The sequence below is a fragment of the Tamandua tetradactyla genome, chromosome 20 (genome assembly GCF_023851605.1).
Source record: "Tamandua tetradactyla isolate mTamTet1 chromosome 20, mTamTet1.pri, whole genome shotgun sequence".
Classification (NCBI taxonomy): Eukaryota; Metazoa; Chordata; class Mammalia; order Pilosa; family Myrmecophagidae; genus Tamandua; species Tamandua tetradactyla.
The window spans coordinates 55392948-55412939 of record NC_135346.1 but is presented as its reverse complement, the minus strand read 5'-3'; the positions used below and the strand labels follow the sequence as shown (position 1 = coordinate 55412939).

General features: G+C 34.6%; 1 protein-coding gene across 6 annotated transcripts in view; it reads right to left on the bottom strand.

Moving 5' to 3' along the window:
• CPEB4 (cytoplasmic polyadenylation element binding protein 4) overlaps window positions 1-19992 on the bottom strand; it is an 87424-nt gene that overhangs the window by 20229 nt on the left and 47203 nt on the right. For 3 of the 6 annotated variants that reach the window (XM_077137678.1, XM_077137673.1, XM_077137674.1), the window contains 2 exons: window positions 14719-14760; window positions 13687-13737 (listed from right to left, as the gene is read on the bottom strand). The exons of 1 other annotated variant lie outside the window; for it this stretch is intronic. In XM_077137678.1, the coding sequence (XP_076993793.1) occupies window positions 13687-13737; window positions 14719-14760 (93 nt within the window). The remainder of the gene's footprint in view (window positions 1-13686; window positions 13738-14718; window positions 14761-19992) is intronic. 2 more of the 6 variants (XM_077137675.1, XM_077137676.1) reach the window with 1 other exon arrangement.

Sequence of the window (19992 nt, the reverse complement as noted above, 5' to 3'; positions counted from 1 at the left end):
AGTATGTAATATGACCTAAAAGCCAACTATTACCATAGCAATCTTATTTTTTCCCAGAATTCCATGCCAAAGCACAATTTAGTAGATATTCCAATATTTAATTCATTACTTTTTCACTGCCACCAGATAAAAAGCAATATTATGGTATTTACTGATTGATCCCTAATAAAAGAAAACCATAACAAATGAAATCTTTAGGCAATTTATAAACTTTTTTTAGCCAATGGTTTCTTGTCCCTAATCAAAACTTCCACCTAATGTTGAAAAGAAGTTTGGCATTTTATTGCCAAGTAGGCTGCAGCCAAGGAGAGAAGACGAGGTAATCAACAAACCAGGAACATATATACCTGAATACTCAGGAACTGACAGTATAAACTTTAAATCAATAAACTTTCAAGAAAGTATCTTCCCTGAAACAAACTGGCACAGTGTAAGCTCAGCTTGTTCAAACATCGCAATTCTACTCAACAAATATTTCTGAATGCCTGATCTTTTTAAGCACTATGGATAAATAGGACATGACTCTGACCTCAAAGAACTCACAGCTTTAAATGCAAAAGAGCCACATCAGCGAATAACGACAATGTAACCTGCCTATTGCTGTGATAGTTACCCATTAGGCAATAGGAATGAATGGAGAAGAATGACTGGTTCTGATTAAAGAGTCAGAGAGGAAGGTGTGGCATTTGATATGGACTATAACAAAAAATTAGGGGAAGGGCATTTCAGGCCTGGCAGTGCCACAGTTCAGGAAGCTGTAATGTTCAGGGAAAGCTACCCAGAATGGAAGCATATGGAATATGCGGAGAGATGGCGCTGGGGATAAGACTGAAAGAGGAAGATGGGATAGGTTTTTGTTTGTTTGTTTGTTTCAAACATTTTCTATTGTGAAATATACATACAAAAAAACGCAACACTTTTTCAAAGTACATTTTAACAAGTAGTTACAGGACAGATTTCAAAGTTTGTTATGGGTTACATTGCACATTTTCAGATTCTTCCTTCTAGTTGCTCCAAAACACTGAAAGCTAAAAGAATATCATGGTGATTCAGCAGTCATCCTTGTTTGTTAAATCTTATCTCCTCTGTTATAATTCCTCCTTCTCCTTTGATTCTACTCCCAATCTATAAGGATCTTTGGCCTATGCCCAGTCTAATTTTTTCATGTTGAAAAGGGGTGTTAACAATATAGGTTAGGGGGTAGAATTAGTTGATGTTTTTGGAGAGGCTAATCCCTCTGGGTTTCAGAACTTATATGGCCTAGGAACTCTCTGGAGGTTATAAGTTATAGATTTTCAGGAAAGTAAACTTAGCACATGAAACTTTTGTGGTCTATGTTAGAGCATTATGTGTTTTGTTTTGTTTAATATTTTTATTAAGAAATCTCCATACATACAGTCCAACCATATTATACGATCAATGGCTCACAAAATCATGACACAGCTAAGTATCCTTCACCATGATCAGTTTTAGAACATTTGCATCACTCCAGAAAAAGAAGTAAAAAGAAAAAAAAAAAAGAACTCATAAATCCCATATCCCTTACCCCTCCATCTCACGAACCACCAGTATTTCAATCTACCCAATTTTTACCCTTTATTTCCCCCAATTATTTCTTTATTATTTTATTCTTTTTTTTTTTAATCATCTGTCCATACCCTGGATAAAAGGAGCATCAGACACAGGCTTTTCACAATCACACAACCACACTGAAAAAGCTACATAGTTACACAGTTCTCTCTAAGAATCAAGGCTACTGAAACACAGTTCAGCAGTTTCAGGTACTTTTCTCTAGCCACTCCAACACACCATAAACTAAAAAGGAATATCTGTATAATGCATAAGAATAACCTCCAGGATTAACCCCTCAACTCTCTGAAATCTCTCAGCCACTGAGACTTTGTCACATTTCTCTCTTTCCCCTTTTGGTCAAGAAGGCTTTCTCATTCCCATAATACCGGTTTCCAGCTCATCCTGGCAGTCAGGTCCCCTGTTGCCAGGGAGACTTACAACTCTGGGAATCATGCCCCATGTAGGGGAAGAGGGCAGTGAGTTCATCTGCCAAGTTGGCTTAGAGAGAGAGGCTACATCTAAGCAACAAAAGAGGTTCTCTGGGGGTGACTCTTAGGCATAATTACCAGTAGGCTTAGCTTCTTCTTTGTAGGAATAGGCTTCATAGGGATGAGCCCCAAGACTGAGGACTCAGCCTATTGAACTGATTGTCCCCACTGCTTATGGGAACATCAAGAATTCCCCAGCTGGAGAAGGTGAATATTTCTTTATTTCGCCCCAATCCCCCAAGAGGACTTTGCAAGGACTTTTTTATTCTCTGCCCGAATTCCTCTGGGATATGTCAAGGCATCACATTAACCTGTACAAAATGAAAAGATCTCACACCCTATTCAAGATTCCACACAATTATGGTGTTCAAATAAACGGACCATAAAAGTTAAATTAGATATTGTGCTACCCAAAATATAAATTTTGCACTAAATAAACATCTCTCCCTTTGGTCTTGCCCAGAAGTTAAAATTTGAAAATATAGGCCATATCATCCAGTATTCTGATTTACCTTAGTCCTATCCAGATCAGCTTCATTCTTATCTCCAGACAAAGTCTGATCACTTTTTTCAGCTTTTTTAATAGTTGCTGATTGGGGTAATGTTGACTTTCATAGCTTCAGTGCTCTAACTCTGAGTCTCACTTGTCATATAAATACCCGAAGTTTAGGGAACAACCTGGTTATATACAAATAGCTCAGTATCTCAGAATTTAGCAATATCAGTTACAACTCCTAAATATATGTGACTGCTGTAAAAGTTTACAATCTAGGAACCTTTACAATAGACTCTAACCTGATAACCCATACTCTCCACTTTATTATATTATAGTTATTCCATATGAGTGAGGTATGATGATATTTGTCTTTTTGTTTCTGACATTTCATTCAACTGTCCTTATGGTTCATTTACCTAACTGCATGCCTCACAATTTCATTTCTTCTTGTAGCTGCTCAGTAGTCCATTGTATGTAAACATCGCAGTTCCCCTTCCCATTCCTCAGTCATTGTACCCTTAGGCCACCTCCATCCATTGCAAATAAATACCAGTGTCCAAATGTTCATTAGTGTCCCCACTCTCAGTTCTTGCAGGTATATATCTAGCAACTGGGTTGCAAGATCATACAGCAACCTCACCCCTAGCCTCCTGTGGAACCACCACACTGCCCTTTGGAGGGGCTGCACCTCTCAGTTTCTCTAACAGCAGTGAACAGGCACATCTCTTTCTCTACATTTTCTCTAGCACTTTTAAACAATTTTATTCATACATCATACAATCAAACCTGCATAAATAGACACACCTTTGCCAACATAATCTATATGAAGACATTTCCTTTTCTTCTGCAAAGAATCTACTCCCCTCCCCTAAGCCCCCTACCTGTTGACATTCAGTTTTGGCATAATGCCTTTGTTACATAAGTGGAAGCATATTACAATGTAACTGATGACTGTAGACCCTAGCTTGCACTGATTGTACTTTTTCCCATTTTCAACACTTTGCAATACTGACATTGATTTGTTCTTCCTCACGCAAAAAACATTTTATATTTGTACATTTAACCATCAATCATCATTGTCAACTCTAGGCATTTCTAAGCTATACTATCTCAGTCTTTATTCTCTGTCTTCCTTCTGGTTTCATATATGCCCCCAGCCCTTCTCCCTCAACCATACTCATATTTAGCTTCATTCTGTACTTATACTACTGTGCTACCATCAGGGAATATTGTGCTATTTCTGAATTTTTACAGTCCTGTTGCACAACCTGTATTCCTTCAGCACCAAATGCCCAATCTCTACCCTCTTTGTATCTCCTGATAACCTCTGTTCTTAACTTTAACTTTCAGAATTCATTCCTTAATGTTAGTTCTTATTAGTGAGACCATACAGTATTTGTCCTTTCGTTTCTGGCTAATTTCACTGAGCATAATGTCCTTAAGGTTCATCCACATTATTACATGCTCCATGACATTATTCTGTCTTACAGCTACATAATATTTCATGGTATGTATATTCCACAGCTTCTTTAGCCACTTGTGCATTAGGATAGGTTTTTGAGTTAGAAGGTATAGGACTTGTAAGAAGTCGCTACACAAACTGGTCAGGGTTTTAATACTTAGTTCTCTAGATAAATGTTAAACAAATATAACTCAGAAGTGCCAGGTGTTTTAAAACCGAAAATATACCTTATAACAAAATACATTTCTACCACTACTAGACTCACTGGATTTCATGAAAGTACATAAGCAAACGGATTAAAATAGCATAACTATTACACCAAAAGCAGGAGCAACAAAAAAAAAAGATCAACTGGATTTTATCAAAATTAAGGACTTCTGCGCAACAAAGGACATTATCAAGAAAGTGAAAAGATAATTTAGAGAATGGGAGAATATATTTGGAGACTATATTTCTGATAAAGGCTTAGCATCCAGAATATTTGAAGAACTACAACTCAACAAAAAGACAATCCAATTAAAATATGAGCAAAGGAAGCATGCAGACATTTTCCAAAGAAGATACACAAATGGCCAATAAGCACATAAAAGATGCTTAATATCATAGGTCCTCAGGGAAAAGCAAATCAAAACCACAATGAGATACCACCTCACACACACTAGAACGGCTATATATTTTTTCTTAATGGGTTACCTTATTTATTTAGAATGGCCATTATTTTTAAAATAGAAAATGGTAGAGGCTGACAAGAAGAGAAATAGGAACCTTAGTACATTGTTGGTAAAATGTTATATGGTATAGCTGCTATTTAACAGTTTGGTGGTTCCTCAAAGCTAAACATGGAACTGCCATAAGATCCATATACAACCCCCCTTCTAGATACATACCTCAAAGAACTGAAAGCAGGTACTTGAACAGAGATTTGTACACCAATGCTCATAGCAGCATTATCACAATTGCCAAAAACAGGAAGCACCCCAAGCATCCACTGATGGATGAATGGATAAATGAAATGTGGTCTGTCCATATAAGGATGTATTATTCAGCTATAAAAAGGAATAAAATTTTGATACATGATACAATATGGATGAACACTGATGACATTATGTTGAGTGAAATAAGTCAGACACAAAAGGACAGGTATTGTATGATTTCGATAATATTAATAACTAGAATATGCAAATTCATATAGACAGAAAGTAGAGTACAGGTTGCCAGAGGTAGGGTGAGTATAGGAGGGAAATAGGGAGTTATTGCATAATGGGTGCAGGATTTCTGTTGAGGGTAATGAAAAAGTATTGGTAATAAATGGTGGTGAGGGGGTACCTACCACAATAGATTAATCCCACTGAATTGTATGCTTGGGGAGTAGCTCAGATGGTAAATTTAATATTGTAGATATGCTTCCACAAACAAAAAAAAAAGAGATACTACAGGGACAACAGACAATTAAATGGCTCTCATAATAGAGGAGAATATGCCAAAAAGAACATTATTAAGCCAATCGAAAAAGGAATATAGACTGTATACCCTCTATCAATGTTAAATTTCTTGAACTTAATAATTGTACTAATGAAGTTACATAAATGAATATTCTTGTTCTTAGGAAATATATATGGAAGTATTTGGTGTTCAAGGAACATGAAAGCATGATGTATGCAACTGGTCTCAAATCTTCAGAAAACTGATAGACAATTTGGCAAAATGTTAAAAGCTGGTAATTCTGAGTATCTTGACAGAATATATGGAGATTGGTTTTGAATTATTTTTTCAATTGTTCTATTAGTTTGAAATTATTCCCAAATAAAAACCTAAAAAAAAGAAAAGAAATCATAAAACCTTCTGCAGTGGTCAGGTTTTCATTTTTACAGTTCTTAAGTGTGGTGGTGGGGAAGGTATTTTCTTAAATCAATCTGACAAAGATTAGAAAGACAAAAGATACCACAAAAGCTGACTTGCTTAAAACAAGGGAGGTTAGGGAAACAATTAATGGTTTGAAAATCTTGGAACCATCCATCTTAAAAAGTTGATTAATGCAGCATGCATTTCTGAGAAAACAGATACTTGAAAACAGAAGACATTTAAAGCTATAAATTAACATAAAAATTCTCATAGCTTCCACTATTTCAAAGACAAATAATTTTAAGATAAAAACGAAAAGGCTATAGATCTAGAAGTAAAACCTAAAACCCTCAAACTTTTAAACTCTGACCTTTATACCACAAAACTAACTTGGTTATTATAAAAGAATCTAGTTTAAATTCCAAGATTAATTCTGAATTAATTTTCCCATATTTCATTTTCCAGACATTTCATTTCTATAGCCTCAAAACAGGTTATAGTTATATAGTGCTTATAACAATAAAATATGTCCAGCCAAATGGAAAAATTAATGTAAATTAACACTGAAAAAACAAATAATGCAAAATGACATTTTAGAACACAGAATAATAAGAATATTTAAAATTTTGACTTCCACTTACAATGCTGTTTCTAACTATATATTATTTTTTTAAATGTAAATTTTGATATACAGAAAAGTACACAAATCACAAGCGTACAGTTCAATGAATTGACAGAGTGAGTATATCTATGTAATCAGAACCCAGGTAAAAGTGATTTTAACAAATGTTAAATAGTACCATTTTATCCCACACAAAATGAGGGACGTATTTGGCATGTGTTTCAAATTATACTTTGCCCAAGGATTTGATTAAATATTTTGCAACAACATCACTTTCAAGTGAAAAACATTACATTTCTAATCTCATCTATCAAATGTTGTCTGTTTTTTGACGTTTGAGAATGCTGAAGATGGCCAAAGAATTGGAAAACAAAAAAAAAATCGCTTTAATTATGTTTAAGGAAATCTATGTTTTAGAACATTTCTAGCTAAGTCTGCTGAAATGTGCACTACTATCAATGAATAAATATCTTCCAATACCTATCAGAGTAAACAGTATTAACTATTTTATCTAAAATATAAACATCTAAAATATTAGATGTTTATCTAATTTTATTTTTATTATTTCCTCAATAATCTAATATTCAGGACATACATGATTTAAAGAAAGTTAGAAATGGGTGTGAAACATTATGGCTATAAATTTTTATAATCTCTGGATGCATGCAGTTATTAGATTGACTAACAGACACTTTATTTCCAAAATGTCTTTACAGGATTGCTTACAAGTATCATCCTTGTAGCCCTACACTGGTCATCAAATTTCTTCCAGTAAAAAATATACCATTAGTCTACTATACTAGACTTTCAAAGGAAGTATGGAAAGACTAGGCAGGACTAAACAAAGAAATGGAAATATCATTTATCTCTTAAAAAGTATCTTTCTTGTGTTGTTGTGGCATTTGTAGTTGTCAAAAAAGGAACAAAGTATCTATAATAACAGTACATTCATAAAATGAAATATCTAGTATGCAGCCCTTGAAAAACTGGTGCGTTTTCACGTGCCCATATGTAAGTCACTAAGATGCAGTTTGTGTGAGGCACATGTATGTACTAATGATACCTGTTGAGTAAATTTTAAAAATAAAATAAAAAAAAATTTGTGAGGACACACAGACACTTTTTTCCAGAAACAACCACAATAATTCTTTAGGAGAAGAATTGGTATGGTGAAAGGAAGAGGCTTTTACATCTTCCTTTACCCCTTTCTACACTATTTGAATTAATTATTATTAAATATGCTTTATTACTGTGCTTGTCGATCAACCCTTTTTGGTTTTCTTCTGGGAATTTATATTACAAACAATTAACATATTAAGGAAAAGCATCCTTTCCTACATGAGAGCATCGAATCAATTCTGTGAAGAATACGGATAAAATACACAGTTTTGGGAGGCTGTGAAAGAAGGGATCATAGGCTGCTCTGGCCTGCCTCAGGCTTTCCATCTACCTGCACCTCTTTCTCCTTGCCCCCATGTTGACAAAGCAGACTGTGATTCTATCTGGGCTGGGTGGGGAAGGCTAGGATTAAAAGATGTTATCAAAAGTTTCCTGCCTTTTCAAACAGGAAAAAAAAAATGCAGCATGGGGGAAACTAGCCAAACTGGTAAGCCAGTTAAAAAGGATATAAATCAAAAAGTGGAAGCTAAAAGATTCTGTATTTTTAAAGGGCTCACTGTTAATAAAATTACTTTAGATATTTCCTATGTCACAGTGACTGGTGTTTATAGTAGCCTGTTGGTACAACAATTTCAAACAATGTTGATAAGACATGATAAAGAATTGATACTACTATGTGTAAAAGCTATATTAGAGAAGGACAGATGTCACTGAATGTCCCTAATCCTCAATTAACTTATTTAATAAAAATGGGGAGCTGAAGACAGAATAACAAAAGATACTTTAATATGTGTGGACAGACAGATGCGTGATAAATAATTTCTTCCCTTCCTCAAAAGCAAACTCCTATGTATGTTTTCTTAAGTTGGTCTTCGAAAATTAAACTCTCAGCTCTCCATTACCATTCTAAGGCTAACAATTGCTGAGCACTTTAGAGTTTACATTATGTCTTCATGTGACCTTTTTCATGGAAGGGATCTTTCTGCATGTTCTTTATACGATCCAGCAGCAACTAGAACCATAATCTACTAAAAATTATACCCTTTTTTATAGATTTCTGCCCCACACCCACACCATGTAAGCAAACAATCTTCCTCTGTTCAGTCCAAAGAACTATAATTAAGAGATGCTGTTCTATAAAAGATCACTTACTAATTTCTTCTCTGGGACAAGCACATATTTAGTTAATGCTTCAAAGTGCACAGGTATCCTTAGAGCAAAGAAAATACATTCATGATTCAGTTAAAATATAATATGTTTTTGTTCTATAATTTTTCCCTGCCACAAGGTTCTTTTTTTTTTTCTGCATGGGCAGGTACCAGGAATCAAACTTGGGTCTCTGTCATGGCAGGTGAGAACTCAGCCTGCTGAGCCACCATGGCCTGCCCCACAAAGGTTCATTTTTGAAGCACCTAATCTTAAGAGCAAACACAGTGGAATGGAAGGTTAAAAAAAAAAAGTTCAATGAACAAGCACTTTGAGGTGGTGGTGGTAGTGGTTACATAATAGAGTTTTCATATACAAAAACCTATCAGTCTTTTAATCTGATGCCTATCTGATCAAGACACACCAAAGAAAGAGACATAAGTTTGGCCTTTACTTAGCACTACCTTCTAAAAGTTATGCACAGCTGAAAAACTGAGTGAACTTTAGGCTTATTTTTCATAACCATAAAATGGATATAGTAATTATATTCCTATTTCACTAAATTTACCAGTAAAAGGAATCCCAAAGGTAGTTTGAAAACTTTGGGGTTTTATACATTTAAAATCCCAGGATTTCCCAATACTACCCCTTAAAAAAATCTCTACAACTAGTATGGCAGAAATAAACTAATTCACAATAATGTGTACTACAACATTCTTAGCACAATTATCAGTCATTATTTGTTGAATTATATTGACACTGCCTTTAAAAGTCACAAGTGACATATGAAGGTCATTGTGTAAGATGAAAACTAATGGCTACACATGGCAAAGGAAAAAAAAAAAGGTAATTTGGTCCCATGAATGAGTAAAGCCCTTTTTATCCTTATTTATGCAAATTCCAATATTATTCCAAAATAAATGCTGTAAACTGGCAGAACACTCTGAATTTTTTTTTCCTTTTTTATACTGTTAGGATTTCTACTCTACCTTTTACCAAAAAGCTTCGTGATTTCTTGACAATTTCAAAACAAATTATAAATAAAAATCACATAGTCAAACTCAAATGTTCATGTTACAATGTTCATGTTACAGCTCTTTCATCTTTTATCCAAACAAAACAAGAAATGGCTTTCAACTCAAGAGAGATTTGGAAGAAAAAGCCCTACAAGCTACAGTTGAAAAAAAATAATGATGGCTTATAATTACTTTTCTAAATTTTCATAAAAGCCTGAATAAACTATTTATGTACAGCAAAGATCAGCTCCTAATACTTCCTTTTATTCTTAAAATTGGATAATAAATATAAAATGATACAATGTATTAGGCTTTTATTTGCAGTTATTTTAAAAGAGGTTGAATGGTTGTCTCCCCAACCCCCCTCCAAAAGAAAAAGGTTGGATGGATTTAAGATGTAAATAACTGCATTTAAAAGTGAATATAATTAAGTTTTTAATTACATATTCTAATAACAGACAAAGAAACCATGTTCAACAGCTACGGACAACCTCTTATAAACTCAACAGAATCCCTTGTTTGGTGTTATGTTTTCTGCTACAAGTCTTTAGCATTAATATTTGTAACAAAAAAAAATTGACATCCTAATAATTTTAATTTGGTTTACTATATGCCAAGTGTTATGTTAAGCAATTTATACACATTGAAGCTTCACCACAACCTACTAGATGGGCTATATACCTTTTCACATTTTACAAATGAGGATCCTGTGGTTGGCAGGGGCTAAGTACCTCTCTCCAGGTCAGCCAGCTAAAAAGTAATATGACTAAGATTTGAATCCACATTCTAGATGAATCCAGAGTCAAAGCTACTGTCCCTCTCCTCTGCTTAACATCGAAAGTTAAGTGCAATCCAAAAAATAAAAAGGCCAAAAAAAAAAAATAAAGGGCCAAAGTCAATTAAAAGAATAATATGTGATGTGATTTTGTTTAGTTAGACTGTTAACAGGTTAGTTAATAGGGATAATTTAGTGCTAGAGAACTTAGTATATAATTAGGAAAAGCAAAAATGTTAGGGGAAAAAAACAGAAATTACATTCTTAAAGTATAGCATTATACCATATTCAGTTTCAATGGGGAATGACTACTTTACTACATTAACTTTAAATAACTTTTCACTCTAATCACATAGAGAGCTGTTGAGGAAGGATGAATAAAAAGATAACACTACAGAAAACTCACCATTTTGGGTTCCTTCTGGATTCTACATTTTCCCTTCAATCTACAACGTCTATAGAGATTATACACAGATTTATGTGCTAATATACTGCCTGGCCCATAGTAATTGAGTACTCAATAAATGATGATTGAATAAATGAACGTTCAAAACTTAAAACCGTTTAAGCACAATTACTTCATTATAGTAGATTTTCAACTGGAACCTGTAAAAACCTGCACTAGAACAAAGATACTAAGAATCAACACATGAATGAGATAAATTTACCTATAGAAACAACCCACCCTAGAAGATGTTTCATAAATATGACTACAAAGAACTGGCAATGACCACACCTAAATCAAGGTGACTAATGCATTGTCTCAAAATCCCTCCCTCCCACCTGCTCACATACATATGCACTAGCACGCGCGCACGCACACACACACACACACACAACACATATCTTGCTATAATCTGGACTTTGTTATGAAGAGACATCAGTTAGTTCCAGCATCTGATCTACCTAGAAATTTTTTTTCTCACTATAAATGAATAAAGGGGCATCTGGTCCTAGTTGGTTGGTCATTATGAACTAACAAGATTTGATCAATTCTGACAAAACCCAGGTCTGGAGTTCTATGAAGCTGAATACCTGACTTGAGACTATAGCAGTGATAACCCCATGTTCTAGGATCTTGCTTGAGGAGCTCACAAGTTTCCTCTCTGAAAAGTCTCTTCTTGTTTTGTCTTTATCTTTCTATCTTTCAGTTTGAGACAATGTTAATCTCAGCCAATATACCTTTATACTAAACACAATTTCCACGTATGCAACAGTAAACTTCTAAAGTTTACAGTACAGCAAAATTTCAAAAAATAAGTATTAGGAGAAAAAGTTATTTTTTGATTTTTGGCCAAGTAAGGTCATTACAAAATTATTCATAAAAGAAAGGACATTAGGAAGATATAAGAAATGAAGGACTATCTCACAATGGTCAGGGTTTTTTAAATTTCTTTTCATTAAGTGAATTTAGTTTTAAGAAAAATCTACTAGAGAGTGTTTTTTCTCAGTTCAACAAACATGTCCCAGGAGTTACTGAACTAATTCGGCCACTTCAGGAGGAAATAGGACAATGAAAAGTTGATCACTTTGCCTAAAATCACAGAGCAGTATTCTGAATCTTGGTTCATGACAACTTCCAGTGCATGGACTTGATCTGGAATTTGTTCCACAGGAAAGGAAAAGCAAACCCTGCCATGTGGCATCCCATATATTAGATCCCCTTGGCCCCATGCCATTTTCACCATTGGATTTGGTTTACAAACTACACACGTTTATGCTGGAATATTATATTGTGGCATTATTTCTGGCAGCTATAGCATGAAAAGGCCAAAGTCTGATGAATGAGTGCGGTTTTTATAAACTTTATGGTCTCAAGTAAAACTTGTATACCCAAGCAACTCTCTCATAAATCAAATCTCCTTCTCTCTTAACTTGTCTTGGCTCAATGATCCTATATTCTACAGCACTTTGATTTCAAACACTACCCAAAAGGAGCTCCAATCATAAAAATAATTTTAAATTCGCCATTTACCATATACCATAAATAAGGTGTAGACACTTCTAAAAATTGGTTTTGTTTTTGCAATGAAGAGAATATATTTATTTAGTTAAGAATACTTCTTAGGGCGGGCCGCGGTGGCTCAGCGGGCAAGAGTGCTTGCCTGCCGTGCCGGAGGACCCCGGTTCGATTCCCGGCCCCAGCCCATGTAAAAAACAAACAAACAAACAAAATATAATAAAACAAGAAAATGTTTAAAAATGTTTCCCTTTCTTCCTCCCTTCCTTCCTTCTATCCTTCCTTCCTTCTCTGTCTTTCCTTCCCTTCCTCCCTCTCTCTTAAAAAAAAAAATAAAAAAAAAAAAAAAAAGAATACTTCTTAGAAGTGGGACTTAAAATGAGTTTTGGCAAATGGAAGGCATTATCAACACAAAATTCAACGTACTAAGTCAGTGAAATAAACATTCAACATTAAATGCATAGAAAAAAATAAACAAGGCTTCTATACTCCAATTATTGTAGACTATGGTACTAAAAATTGGTACTTTTAAATTTTTTTAATTCCTTCTCTGCATGGATGGCCCCCTTCCCTGTGAAATTAAGCTTGCTTCAGCATATGTTCATAAAAAGAGAATTCCACAGCACCTTAGTAATATTTAGAAGAGGTAAGGAAAATTTACCACAGGCACTGTAATAGTCACTAAAACTTCATTTTTCTTATTCTCTTTAGACAGCAAACAAAGAGTAAATAACCTTGTCCTTTGCAATGGCAAGCACTGTGGTCTCAGGCTGCTTTTTCTGGTTTTAGCTCTCTGATTACTCTCCTTCTCTCCTGGAACATTTTTCCCACTACATGGAAATGTTTTTTATATTGACATTTCAAAGGTCACTCTACAGAAGCTAATGTTATAGAAAGCCATTTTTTATCCATCATTACGGGATTCTCATTTATTCTCATTGTCACCAATTTCAGGACAGAGAATCAATTTGGTCTCAAATTTAAAAAAAATTTCTGTCACAATTTAGAGGAAAAAGAATTAATTATTCTTAAAACAGCTGATAAATTATTAACTACTTGTAGTTACTACAGAACAAACTAACGTCATTTGTCAACTTGTCAAAGGCAAAGCTACTGTATTTTCTCACCTAGAACTAACTACTAAGTTAATTTTGTGAACTTCACTAGGGAAAATCAATTAGCACTTACCATTAATAAGCAGAGAGCTATCGGATCCTGGATATGAATAGTTTAGACGACCTGAAGGTAAAAGAAGGCCGTTACTAAATTTATTTTCTTTATAGATGGCTTAAATGTATTCAATAACAGAGCTAAATTGATCATTTTTAATAGGCAAGGTATTTTAAATATATGGGACAAAAATTTGCTGTGCTAATGAACACAATGAGTCAGTGGACATATCAATCAACATAACATGTTCACAAATATTCAAAGAGGGAAAGTTTGAAAATGGGAAATAAATATCCCTCATATTTAACTAATAGGTCATTTTAACTTCCAAATTCCTATTAAAGTACTTTTCTTCATACCATTATATTCATGGTATTCTTCATATCATTATATTCATATATAGATAATGCAACCCATAATCTAATACCATTATTTTGTGCCCCATAAATATGAATTTTTTTCATTTATGTAACTTTCTGTTGCTTCTTCAAAGTAAATAGCAACAATATTTTATATATGATTTATAACAAAAATACCAGGCTTATGCCTACATGTAGAGACACACTGATGGGTTTAAGTTCACAGTTTGGGGAATAAGTACAGAAGATAAAGGAAAAACATTTCATTGTATTTATACATGACAAAATACAGCAAAGCACTTAGCACAGTGCCCAGAGCACAGTAGGCACTCAATAAGTGCTGGGTCAATAGTTTCCTTCAAATTTTGAAGTGGTTCAAAATTTAATTGTACCCAGGATATCTCTCAAAATAGAATCGTGAAGGTACTAATATTTTTGAAGGATGAGCCATCTTCCAAATTGGTAGCCAGAAATAAGGAGGAAATGGCACTGGGATTTCTCCATTTTTAAGGCATTAACTTACAATAATTACATTTCTGTTTTGGAAAAGTTTCTACATGTAAGTTGAGGTATTCATACCACAAATCCTTACTGAGTGCATACCATGTACCTAGTTCTATGCTATAAGTTATTAAAATCATTATGGCAACATTTTTAAGTCTCCATACCCCACATGTCCATCTGCACCCACCTTCATAAGAGTGGTGGAAAACCCTCAACAAGTCTTGCTCATCTAGGGAATGGATAGAGGAACTTGATTATTAATTATCTAGTGTAGTCCAGCATTCTACAACAGGAGTAGTGTGAGAATTTAAAACTGACTCAGAATTACACACATTCTATTAGGAAACAGCAGTCTCAACTACAAACCCACAGAACCATTGCAGACTCTCAAAGGCTATGGAAAAAGGTTCTCCTATGCCTTGAGGCTTGGGAAAGCCTTCCAAAATGTCTCTACCTCATTCTAATGAATGCTACAGGAATCAGAGATTATATGTGGTCCTAATGATTCAACAGCCCCAGGTTTTCAACTCTTTAAGAGGAGATCTTAGGCCTCTGCAATCCTTCAATGTCTCAGAATCCTGCTTCTTTGAAATAATCTCCAAAAAAAATGAACTCATACTACAAAAAGAAAAAACTTTTCTCTACTACCAGCAGCTTTAATTAATCTTTATTGAAACTGTGGAGTCTAATATGAAATAAAATCTGAATGTAAAATTTTCCTACTATTTAAAACCAAATACAAAGTTTTTTTTTTTAATTAAGCTGGTCACTGTTCTTAAAATTTCAACTTGTTCTTGTCTAGAATGAGCATAGAAATGGAGATGGAGAAGGAAGTGCAAATTAATCCTGATATTTCATTTTCTTCTTAAAAACTGGCTTCATTCTTTAATGCTACTGTACACAGCCAAGTATCCAAATCCAACGAATTTCATGTGATTACTTTAACTACAAAACTGAATCTTATGACTTATCATAAGTATTTTTTTAAAAAGGATAGACTCAAGAAGCTAGGAACAAGTACATGACCTTAACTGTCAAAAACATGGGATGGAAGAGTTCTGTTTCTGAATCACTTAACTTACAAAGTAGCAGTGGATTTTCTGTAATAGAACCTACATATCAATCTCATAATTGTAAACCTTCTAGTAAATGAACTTACAGAGCTAATATACATAGCACTTTTATTTATCATGAATCATTTTTAAAAACTGATGCAAGTTAATAAAGGAACAAAAACATTAAATTATATTAATTGAAGTTAAAGATTAAAACTATTATCATTTCTAAGATATTCTAAAAATTCTTAATGCTCACATCCTAATGGTTTGAAACCACTGCTGTTTTATACAACCTATAATATCTTATTTGATGCTAGGGAAGAATAATTAACAGGAACCCAAAAGACAAATGACTAAACGGGCTAGCCCAGTTTAACAAAAGTTACACGTTATCACAACTGACCTTTTAAATGTCTTTTGAGTGAGAGAATATTTCAACTTGACAGGCACAAAGAAACCTTCTAACTCAGTTCTTAAAATTTGCCTCAGCACAAACCTCCTGAAGAGATCCCCTTACCTCACCCACAAAGTAGGTGACCTTTGGCCTTTTTCTGTCCTTAGATTTTTGAACACTGTAATTCTACATCTCAGCTAAGATACAATTCAGCATTGAAAAATCATTGGCAAAGTTCACTGGCTAACTCTGTTAAAGTGACACTTGTTCTTAATTTTTTGACCTGGCTTTGTGATATGGCTAGAATTAAGTTTGGCCTCTGAGCAGTAAAAACACCTGTGATGTTTTGTTTAACAATCAGTATTGCTTTCGATTCCCATTTTAAAACAGAAACAATGAAACTTTAAAAAAAAAAAAAAAGGCTTTCATAATGCTTTCCCAACCTGTCTACTCTTCTGTAAATACTTTTCACAGCTAAGAGTCACTGATTCATGACATTTTTTACGGGATAACACATATCACTTCTTTTCGGGAAATGTTCTGAGAGCCGCCATCATCAGTGCCATGGGATTTATACTGCATTTTTCATGTTCTCCTCTCATTTCTGCTCTAATATCTTCTCTGCTCCATGGATGCCAGCTTATACCAATATTTCTGCATTTTGTTCCATGGCTAGCTTATAGAAGATACACTCCCCCACTAAAAGCAGCAACCTTCTTTTCACATCTACAGTGAAAAGAATTTTTCAAATCTGGTTTTCAGATGCACCTTTTTCTGAGACATCTTTCCCCAAAAGGAAAACCATTTAAAATTAACTCACCAAATTTTACTCCTAGTTATTGGTACCAATAGCTTACCTTCTTTCATAATCATTTTAGCTACTGCCAACTTCCTTATCACTTTGACATAATAGCCCCCATTTAGGACCTAGAGCTTTTTTACCTAGGCATCTTGAATTTCCTGTTTGTGCACCAGGTGACCATTCAATGAGTTCAATCCACTGAATTTAAAACACCAGCATTTTACAAATGAATAAAGTGTAGCAAAATAAAAATAGGCAAGGTATCGAAATATGAATATAGCCCAGTGCTTGTGATTTCTCTTTTTGTCTGGTTTTTGATAACTCGTCTATTTATAAACATAACCCAGGTTTTGGCACACCTAGAATCAAATTCCTCAAGGGAGAAAGAAGGCATTAGGGTTTCAAGCAAGTGAACCTATTTTGTGGTTAAAATTTAATCTTTGAAGGCTCTTGATATTGATTATGTTATAAATGTAAAGAAACATTGCCTGATTAGAGCTCTAATCTTAAGGGATATTATGACAAGGAAAGTAGTGGTCTCTAGGGACCAGCTGTGGCATTTGGAGTCAGAAGCCTGGCACACATCATGCAGAAGGCATAGTCTATATCTGGTGACATGACTCAATCTAGCCAAATATAGGCAACTAGTACATACACTGTGACTCTGGGGAACTAGACTACCAAATTCTACAGCCTGGAAAAGATCCATACTCCAACTTGGAAATTCTTTTTTGGTTTGTTTTTTTTCAACTAGGAAATTCTATACTAAGCATTTATGAGTTGGAGAGAATCGATATTTACTAACCAGATTGAGGTAGAATTGGTGGGGGCAGGAAGTACTCAAAAGAACAGTAATCACTATTTCTTTAAGGCACTAACTAAAGTAACCTAGTCAAAGAGATGAAAGTTGAAAAGATTAAAAAGAAATATTCCAATATATTAGTGGTATATGTATTCACAATTACATAAAATAAAAATTCCTGTTAAAAAGTCACCTAAATTTTATCGCTACTGATGATTCAGTAGGAAATGTTATAACAAAGGCTGCCATTTCAAACACACAAACACTGAAAAATATCAAATGCTCTACAATGCTATTAGATGTCATGCCATGACCTTCTCTTTTTCAGTCATGCCAGCATTCTTGGTGACTTGTAAAAGCCAAGAAATGATAATAGGGGATAACTCTGCAGAGTTGTCTAAGATAAAACCATGCAGCCCTATAAGTGACCAGCAGCATAAAAGTTTAAATTAAATTTTATTTGACCAACTCAATATAAAAACTTAGATATTCCACAAAAGGGGAGAGGGAATCAATATAAAAACTTAGATATTCCACAAAAGGGGAGAGGGAATGTTTCAGTGAACACCATGAAAATTTCTAACAGGGAAAGATGAGTATGGGTTCAGGCCCATTTCTAAGGCAGGTCAAAGATTTATACATGCACACACATATACACCCAAGTATACATTCATATGCATACATATATTTGTTGTTGTTGTTTACCTGGAGGTACTCCTCCTATCTCTGCTCATATTAACTTTAATTAGTTCATCTCTAAATAAATCAAGGCTATACTGCCATATTTTTTTTTAAAGGAGGTGCTCCTCCAGGCTCTCCATCTGCTCTTTTTTACCAGCACTGCCCGAGACTTGCAGCAAGATGGCACTGCGGGGACCTGGACAATGTAAAAAACTAGGCTAAAAAAAAGAGAAGTAATTCAGTTTTTGAATATCAACTTTATACTTATACAAATGCATATCACTACTAAAAATTTGCTCAATATGTTCTATCATTTTGTGACATAAAGGTAATTATTTTTAAGTATTTATTCCATTGACCTAAAAATAACTCCCCCAAGGAAGATCAGTCACTCTTTTCCACCCTGACTTATCTGTGGCACAACCAACTTTTAAAACATTTCTTTCCAAATCTCAAAGAAGGAACTGACTGGGACTGTTTTATCAACTGGAGAGTCTTGCCTTCCTCCCAAAGAGCCACTTAAATTCATTAAATACATACAGTAATTTAGGTTAAGTAAAACCCTTCTCTAGGACAAATATGACCTTCAGTTTAAAAGCCAGAATTATAAAACTCATTGCTCTCACCATCTCTCCACATTGCCTTTCCCTGTCCCAATAGGCCCCCCAGTCTTTCAAAACTGCAGGCCCATAATGTCCTTTTGTTTCAGGCTTACTTCCTCTGGAATGCTTCTCACTCTCTTTGGTCCCAGTGTCTTACCACACAGGCCTCTACCCTTTTACACAGGTAGATTCCCTTAGACATCACACATCCTATGTGCAGTCTCTCTGATCCCCTCCCTAATTCAGATAACTTTTTATGCCATGCCATTTATGAAATGCCATGGCAGGCATTTCACTGTATTTAAATTGATTGTTTCTAAGCTATCATTTCCTCTAGGGCAAGAAGCTCTCAAGGACAGATTTGAGGTCTTTTCATCCCAGAGCTTGGAGCAGAAAAACATCCTCAATAAATAGCTGTGGAATGAATGAATGAAACAAAGCCAGTGACTGGTAGCTTCTCTACCCCTAAAAATACAACAGGGCAGAAAGTCAGACCAATCCCAATCGTAACCTAGGTCAAATGACTTAGCTTCTCTGTACCACAGTAAATCAGAGATGTCTCTATTTACTTCATAGGGCTATTGAGAGAAGTACAAAAGATAACATTTCATAAAATGCACAGAGAAGTCCCCCAGTACACAGTAGATGCTCAATTAATATGAACTCTTTCCTCCTTTTCCCTCCCCCAGAGACAGTCAACAATTTTCCAATGCAAGAAAAAGAAAGGGAGAGGCAATCTGGGGAATTTTTTTTTCAGCTTCAGAGAAAAGACCTGAGTCACAAACAGAGATGTAGTTCTTCTCTGGGGGAGAGAAGAGAAAAGCCTAACTTCTTTATAATAGCCAAACTGGCAAAGTTCCAGAAGGATTTTTAGGATATGAAAACTTTAGAAAATTCAACTTAAATTTTTTTCTTTTCATAAACCAGGGAGGATCTTCCTTCTGTATCAAAAACTCAAATTTAATTTTTTAATTGTGATGACAGTTGAGAAAAAGACTATAATGGTGGCAAAAGAAAAAAAAACATTATTTATCTATAATATGAGTAAAGTGGATGGGAGATACATTCCTATAGATTGGCAACAGTTTAATATAAAGGAAGGATTGCGTTGACTATAACTCA